Here is an 8,302-nt window from a genome sequence, read left to right as displayed (position 1 = left end):
TGGAGTTGTTTTTTTTTTAATTTTATTTTGACTAAATGAAGAAACTGATCTTTTTCTTCTGCTTTTATTTCTTTCATCAGTATAATCATCGATTAAAACTAGTTACCACAGAGCCTTGTAGGATTGTTTCCTATGATACCAAGTTCATATAAAATTGATAATACAGTAAATACTAAGTACAGGACAAGACAAATTGTTCCCATTTTTTTATCTATTTTCCAGCCATTCAGGTGAACTGCCAGAAAAATAAAAACAACAGAACAGATAAGAGAAATGGCTGTGTATGTCAGACCACTGCTGTTCACTTCTATGGGTCCTGATGTATTTATGAAGGCAGTTTTTATAAACCAGGGTATTCCCAAACAGAGCATATCAAATACATTGGATCCTACAATGTTAGACATAGCCATATCTCCATTTCCTGTAAAAGAAGAAAGATAAATAAGTTTGCTTAATTGTATTGCATGAAATTGCCAAACTGTTTTGGAGGAATAGACTGTCAGCCCTCAGTTTCTCAGAGAGCACCCTTTTCAGATTTTGCATCGAAACAACTATAGTCATAATTCTACAAAACATGGTTTTGGGTACCACAACCATAAAAAGTCTCCCTAAATCACCAGCATCTGCACAGTTGCACTTAAAATTAAGCTAGACAGGCTATTGTAAAGTCCAGTTATGTTTAAAATACCAAGACCTACAGTTGTTTTCTGCAGTAAAACTGTAATACTTGATCAACAACCAATAAACCAATGTAGAATACTTCTCTGAGATACTCTGAGAAGKTTTTAAATTTCTGAGCCACAGCTTTTTCAGGTAAGCTATCTACTTATTTTTAGTAAACTTAAGATCTATAATCTGGAGCACAAATTCTAAGGTCACTCGTTGAATTTAACAAAATGTTAACCAGAATTCTTTTTTTTTTCACAAGACCTTTTGAATACACCCATTGGCATGAGCCTAAATACTAAAATCTTTACCTTTTCGAGCCACCAGCACACTTGCAACTGTATCTGGTACACTTGTTCCCGCTGCAAGTAATGTAAGGCCCATTACTGACTCTGGGATTCCCAGTGTTTCACCTGCAGTTGATAAAATAACAGTAGAAAATGCAAGGTGTGTTTTTAGTTAGGTTTCATCCAAAGAAAGTGCTTTGGACTTTGTTTGCTGGAGAAAGAATCAGTAATCATACAGTAATTTCAAATGGAATGTGTCAGYTACCTTGACTACATGTGGGTGTCTGAATCACAAAGCAGTTAAAACCACGAGTAACAACAAATAGCCTTTCCTTGTTCTTCAAGTCTCCAGTGGTAAAGACAATAGCAATTACGATTTTTTTCTTGCAGATAAAGTAGAAGTTAAAATATCTAACAAATTGCTGCACTTTTTTGTTTTTCTCCCTCAACTGCTAGAAAATAGTAGTTTTACAGTTTTGGGCATCTCTTTGTTAGTGATCAGAAGTCTCATGAAGCAATAACTCTTAYTATAATCACCCTGTTTAAAGGGAGAGGGGAGAAAGCACATGAATTTTCTTGGGGAGGACAGTCATTAAGATATTATGAGAATATTGTCTCAACTACATGCCTTTACCATTTCACTCCAATTACAAAGTGATGTGGAAGAATCTCCAAAGTGCAGAATTTTTATGACTTGTAAAAATTTTAAACTTATGAARAGGGGAGATTATTTTCACTACTCTCTATTTTTCTTAGCCTCCAATGTCCTGTAACCATATTAATTTCTCACTTAAAATATAGGGATTCTTCGTTTTAGCAGTTGTACCATTCAGAAACATCAACATGCTGAAGTATTTTGATACCTGTAGTCAAGCTATTAAGTAATTAATTTTTCTTAAACTGATTTATTCACTAAAAAGTATCTTAATTTTTATTGTTGAAATCTGAGTTCTTACTTGAAATATTTTGACATATTTGGTAAGAGCAGTTTTATTTAAATAAGGCAGTACTCTAAGCTAGGTCAGCAATGCTTGTCTATTACTTACCAGCTTAGCCTAGAGCAGCCCAGTAAATTTATGCTTGAAACTGTTTGTTGTCAGAGGGACTAACAAGATGCGGTTGCAGAATTTGTACTCTCTTTATCCTTCCATCACTCCTAATAGATTTGTAGGATGAGGGACCAACAAATCAGCTTTTGTGGACTATCCAGGCTGGAAAATAATGGTTCAAACCAAGGTGAAATATGAATAAACCAGCCTTAGGTATCCAACGTTAGTTTCTAGCCCTCTGAAGRTTATAAGACAGACTATACTCAGGAGAATCTAATTTTTCTTTTTATTAGATAGATTTATCTTCTATTTAATGTGTAGGGGTTTATTTTTTTTTTCTGGCAACTGACCGTAAAGACAGAATAGTCTTATTTTTCTAGGCTTTAGTTAATTTTGTGTATCAGTAGCAATGTGTTGCTGTAAGTAGTCAAATTTTCTTTGTCAGCAACAGAAAGGTGTACTGAATTAGGTTTGTTCTTAACCATCCCAGTTTAGTTCCCWGCTATGATACCTTTGTGACATTCTGATAGGCTGGTTATGCAATGAGAGAACCTTTTGAGTCAACCTTCATGACAGCTTGGACTTGAATATAATGTGTGTGTAACTTATAGTGTTTTAACATGTAAATAAAATATAATTTAAATAGAAGTAGTGGGCCAAATTCCCCMGTACTACCTGTGATGACTCTTGAAAGTGAACTAATACACTATTTGAATCTCCACAGTACCTGCTTTCTTAGGAATTAATACTTTGTCTTGTAGAACAGCAATAATGTTGACTTGAATCCTGTTTCAAAGGCTCCTAGCATCCAGACAGTGAACCTTTGCACTTTAGGTACAAGTAGAAAATTATTTGACTAAGGGGTTGATGTGGTGTGTGTTAGATCCAATGATCTACTAGTAATTTCTCAAGGTTTAGTCAATGTGCAGGTCTGTTTTTGCGCTGAACAAGGAATTATTCATAGCTGAACTAGAATGCTTGAGTAGGATTAGTGAGCTATAATGTGAAAATGGCAAGCCTTGAAAAATTTTTGCAGAGTTTTAGAGTCTTGTTTTCTGCTTGTTCTTAAAATTAAAACCTGGATGTCTTTCAGGCTGACTGGAGAAACAATGACATGAGGAGACCTTTAATACCTCGAGGTACTTTTAGGAGAAGGTTTTTACACACAAGTTCATACCCCTTCTCTCACTTAAATGCAGTCCTTTTACAGCTTCACTTTATGATGCAGATTTGTAAGAAGTCTACTTTTACACACCCCGAGTATTTGAGAAGGTTTTTTTTTAAGTTATTTTAATACCAAATCTCTTACTATAACGTTTGTGAAAACACAGGTGTAGAAATAATGGATCTTTTCCAAAAACCTTGACCTGTAATTCCAGTCTTAGTGGATTTCATATTTGTCAGCCTTCAGCATGACAAGTTTATTGCTGTGTGTCTAATGATTTTGCTTAATGAAGCAGTTTAATGAAACTCTCTTTTTTAAAAAATAGCCTGGGTTTTTGTAGCTACATAAAGTTCTCATTGATGTGATGGTAAGCAGTGTGAAGCAGCTAAACTCTAAAGTGTTCCATCATTGGGTAGAAGAGGGTGGCAAACTAAGCAGTCAAACATAAGTTTCTGTTATTTTTCTTCGTTGTGATTTTTTACAGCATAGTCTGAGTTGCTAAATTGAATGTTTCTAGTGGAAAGGGAAACCTCACAGCTTTTTCTAGTGAYTCTTGATTGGTTGATGCTGTTTAGCAGCAACACTTTAGGCACCTACCTGCTATTGTTATCATCCATACAAGAACATAAGTTATTGCAGAAATCCATGCTGCTGAAATTAAAAATGTCACCATGAACCAGTTCCTCCAAAACTGTCTTCTGCAATCTGGTATAGTTAAATAGAGTAGTGTAATAATAGGAAGGGATAACACCCACAAAATTCTCTTCATATCTGCTTCAGGCATGGTGAAGACATTTGGATGATCTGTTAAAGAAAAAATTTAAATTGAGCATAAGTTTGAATCCATAGCATACAATATATCACTGTCCTCTGCTTGTGAGAATACTGGAAAAGGTGAAAAATACTTCTTCAAATTTCAGCTGTAGTATTACCCAGTACCTACATCTCTCTGGACAAAATTCTGAAATCAAGTTACTTCTGGGGAGATAGTGCTTGCATACAAGAATAACATTTTTTCACAATGAAGATAATCACCAGCAAAATAATCTCCCTGGGAAGTAGTGCATTCCCCTATATTGGACAGAAGATTCAGCTGAACAGGTGCTGGCCCATCTGGGACTATGCTTTTGTCAGGAGAGGTTGGGACCAGACGATCTTGAGATCCCYTTCCAACCAGATACTCAGATTTAAATGTTCTTTTTTACCACATCACCAAGAAAGAACTAAGGTGGATGAAAAYTGAATTTCTTCATAAAGGCTTACACGTAACATTTACCAAGAGTAAGGTTTTTGCGTAAGAGGAAACATACCCTGTGGCCACATTACAGATATCCCTTTACTTYTGGTATCCTGCACATTTTGGGCTATGAAACTGCCATTGTCATAAGGAAACATTGTGTATTATTACAGTATGGGTGTGGCTTTCAGGTGATAATGCATTTTACAAGCAGTGTTGCTGAGAAGTTTCAGATATCCAATGCAATGACAGAAGTTCCAGTATGACACAAATGAGTAAGTATCCTTGCATTCCTCTAGCAACTACATATAAAAACTACCACTCTGATTTTGATGACTGTTATATTCCAAGTTAGAATGATCTACTTAAATACTAGGCTGGAGTTCTTTTGTGAGCAAAATCTCAATACTATCTCAGAATCTGCTCTTGATTAGAATTGATGCAGACAGGCATGCAGAGTCTGTAGAGACAGCTGTAATAATACTTATACCTTCAGAGATTTCATCAAGYCCATGTAAACTTGTTGAAAGTTGAGAGTAGTCCAGTTCATCTTGAAAAATTCCGCTGTCTGTTCTTGATTGTTGACGAATTAGAGGTCCACTCTCTTCCTTCCACCCAACCAGTGGCTGCTGCTCTGCATTCTCTTCCATAGCTTTTGTAAAACACGTACAGCAGGGACTGAACTTTTTCATGAGGTATTGGTTGATTTTTATGTCAAAACATAGTACCAGAACATAACACCCATATATCAATAATAGGGATGCACTTTCATACCTAGAATGAAAAACAGTATAACATGCAGTATGAAAGAATGCAATGGGTGGCCTAAGGAGAGTGAGAAAATTTGCATGAGTGGCAAAAGGAGAACACACAAAAGCATCTATTTGCTATTGTATGGCTAACGTTTTGGAAGTTTGTGAGTTTCCCTCTGTCTTTCAGCAGTTTGATTAATTCCCCTCCCCTGCAGAATCTTGTTTGTGTATTGTAGAGCTGCATGTTTTTCAGGGGATCTTACTGATTGAACATTTTCCTGATGTTTGCAAAATTGAGTCTTCATATGATGCTTAAATTAGAAACCTCAAGAGACTTAATGCTGGACCTGACTGTCTTGTTGAGCCAACAGGATTTTGATGAAAGAGTTAAAACATCTGAAACTCATGATCTTTTTCTGGCAGAGCAAATGTTTTTCTGAACAATGCTGCTATGAAAGGAAAGGCTCAAAAGGAGTAAATGCTGAACATTAATTGCTATGTCAGAACAGTTGTCATAGAAATTGTGAAGTCTGTACAGAAAAACCTATGCAGATCAAACTTTATATATATGCTGAGTTTGAATGTTTAGGTACTAATCTTTACAAGCATYGTGGCTTTCTAAGTTGTTTAAAGCCAACAGGATGTTTATTTCTGTTAATGAACAGCAGTTCAGGCTACTTGAAGTTTGGGGCTTGGGGATTTTAATTTGTTTTTCAAAACACTGTCTCACAAATCTCCAGTCAACATGAATTCAACACAACTTGTGCTCTTACCAGTAAATTCTGTTGTCAGATATCRTGGCAAGGACTGCTGCTGCACTGAGGGTATATGCCAGACAGTCTCTGAACAGCGGCCAACAGGATAGCTTCGAAACCTGCAGATCAGAGTCATGTACTTTCCTTAAACCTCTCTGTAATACTTTCAATAAGTGCTGTAAATGCTGCATCAATATGTTGTTTCTATATTATGTAAAAATTAAAGGTTCTTAGGAATGACTTAAGTATGATATTTAACAAGTTAGTGTTTTTAAAAACTTTGATAGCAAGTTATCTTAAAACTAATTACATGCTGGTTTTGCTACTAAATAATAAACTTGACAGTTGTCATAGCAAGTCTCTCTTGACTTTTGTTGGCAAATAAGAAAGGATAACGATTTGACTCTTAAGGGCAGAACTATCAAAGTTGGTACATACCACACTGGAGAACAGCCCACAAGCTGCAGAAATACCAAGAAGATTGTATATTGCTGATCCAAGGATGGTGCTGACACCGATATCTCCCTTTGTCACGAAAGCTCCTATAAGGAAAATTACTTTCTGGTATGTTTCAGTTAGCATGCAAGGAAAAGAATTCCAGGTTCTAAGGAGTCAAAACACATCTCTTACCTAGGAAAGCAGTGACCAGCTCTGGAGCAGAGCTTCCAGCAGCCATAAAAGTTGCTCCAGCAACATCCTGTGAGAGACCAAGGCCTGAGGATAGAGCAAAAGAATTGTTTGAAAAAACCTGGTGCTTCAGTAGTTTGTACCCTTTATTTGCATTAGTATATAATGTTAGATGCTACTACAGTGTAATAGAATAAACTTTATTTTCATACAGTCTGCATTTATTTGAGATTCATAAAATAACTTGAAAATTAGCCTGATCTATTTGGCTTGTTTATTTCTTACTTCATTACAGAAATTAGTTCAGATCTCTTGTAAAATAGGCATTTGTATGTAGGATTTAACTATTTTTCATATGGGTAATAATTGTGGAGAAATTCTATGGACTGTAATGTGATAGTATTATATGATCCATATCAAGTCTTTGTGTCTTCCAGGGAAATCTGTACTACAGAAACACCAGCTCTTACAGCAGTGTTTAAGCCTGCATTTCTGTAAGTGTTCTGAGTTGGAGAGTGTTTTCCAGTTCAGGGATGAATTTCYCTAGGGAATTATTTTAATTTTTGGCAGTGAAAATTTGAACTCCCTGCCAAGACCAACTCTTTACTTCAGTGATCTGCTGAAGCCAGGGGAATTGTTGCAGGTTGATTAGATTTCTTAGAAATGTTGTAACCATAGAATTCCTGTCCCACTATGTCATGCCTTTAATATGTAAGCAGAAGCTCATCCTGATACTTGTTCACTACTTTTAAAGAAAAACTAGCAASAGTTTTGGTTTCTTGGCTCGGTTCCACACTCCACTATTCCCCTATTTTTTTTTTACTAGTTACCTGGACATAGTACTGTGCAACCCAAAGTGAATTGTCAGTTTAGTTAGTACTGAGGATTCTTAAGATTTTCCTCCATGCAGCAAGAAAGCAGATATTAAATGAATAACTGTGGAGTGTAATCAGACTAGTTTTTTTTCAATGAAGTATTGATACTGTGTGTCAAGTATTTTATAGACACATCCGTGCATGGGAAGTGAAACTTGTTCAGTTTTCTTTCAAAGCACTCTGAAGCTTTTTGAAAGAGTATTTTATGCCAAGCTGCTCAGTTTTACAGAAAAAAGATCAGGATGTCACTTACATTCACTGATGATCTCTAGGGAAGGTAGAAAGTAATCATCGCACACGATGGACACGGCCAAAAACATGTACAATATAATTAGGAAGTAGATAACGATCCCTCCATCCTTTCTCTCCTGCGGTGTGAAAAATCCTTCAGGAAACTCCGATGAAGATGAGAGGACGCAACGTGTCCCGTTTTCTGAAAATTGAGTACAAAAGTGTTACACATCCTGACACCTTTCCATTCCTCAGGCCGCGGGACGTCTGCGGATTCGAGCCCCGGCGGATTTCGGTCTTTAAAACAGAACGGACCGCTGCAGCGATGTCACCAGAGCGCCGCACACCTGCGGCGGGGCAGAGCCGAGCGGATCCCGGTTCCCCCGGTCCCCAGTCCCCTGCCGGTCCCTCCGTACCCGCGGGGTCCCCGGGGTGCTGCGCTCGTCCTCCCCAGGCCGCGAGCGCCGCCAGCAGCACCAGCGCCGTGCGCCTCCGCGCGCCCGCCCGCATCGCCCGGCCCGCGCCAGCGGCTCTGAGCGGGGCGGCGCGGGGCGCGAGCGTCACTTGGGGCCGCGCGGCCCCCGCCCTCGCGCCCACCCCCTCAGGGGCCCGTCCCCCTCAGGGGTTGGGCAGCCCCCTCCATATCCCGCTGACCCTC

At 38.1% G+C, this 8,302-nt stretch overlaps 1 protein-coding gene across 1 annotated transcript; it reads right to left on the bottom strand.

Moving 5' to 3' along the window:
- Positions 1-29: 29 nt before the first annotated feature.
- On the bottom strand, positions 30-8,180 carry SLC24A5 (solute carrier family 24 member 5). The gene is made up of 9 exons (XM_057369884.1): positions 8,061-8,180; positions 7,667-7,846; positions 6,542-6,625; positions 6,350-6,453; positions 5,930-6,030; positions 4,895-5,178; positions 3,765-3,971; positions 978-1,079; positions 30-421 (listed from the first exon to the last, which is right to left on the bottom strand). The coding sequence occupies exons 1-9, from the start codon at positions 8,152-8,154 to the stop codon at positions 99-101; spliced, it is 1,479 nt and encodes a 492-aa protein (XP_057225867.1). The 5' UTR covers positions 8,155-8,180; the 3' UTR covers positions 30-98.
- Positions 8,181-8,302: the final 122 nt, after the last annotated feature.

Source organism: Malurus melanocephalus, unplaced genomic scaffold (assembly GCF_030028575.1).
Source record: "Malurus melanocephalus ecotype Western Australia unplaced genomic scaffold, MMel_1.1 scaffold_116, whole genome shotgun sequence".
Classification (NCBI taxonomy): Eukaryota; Metazoa; Chordata; class Aves; order Passeriformes; family Maluridae; genus Malurus; species Malurus melanocephalus.
This window is presented reverse-complemented; position numbering and strand designations above follow the sequence as displayed.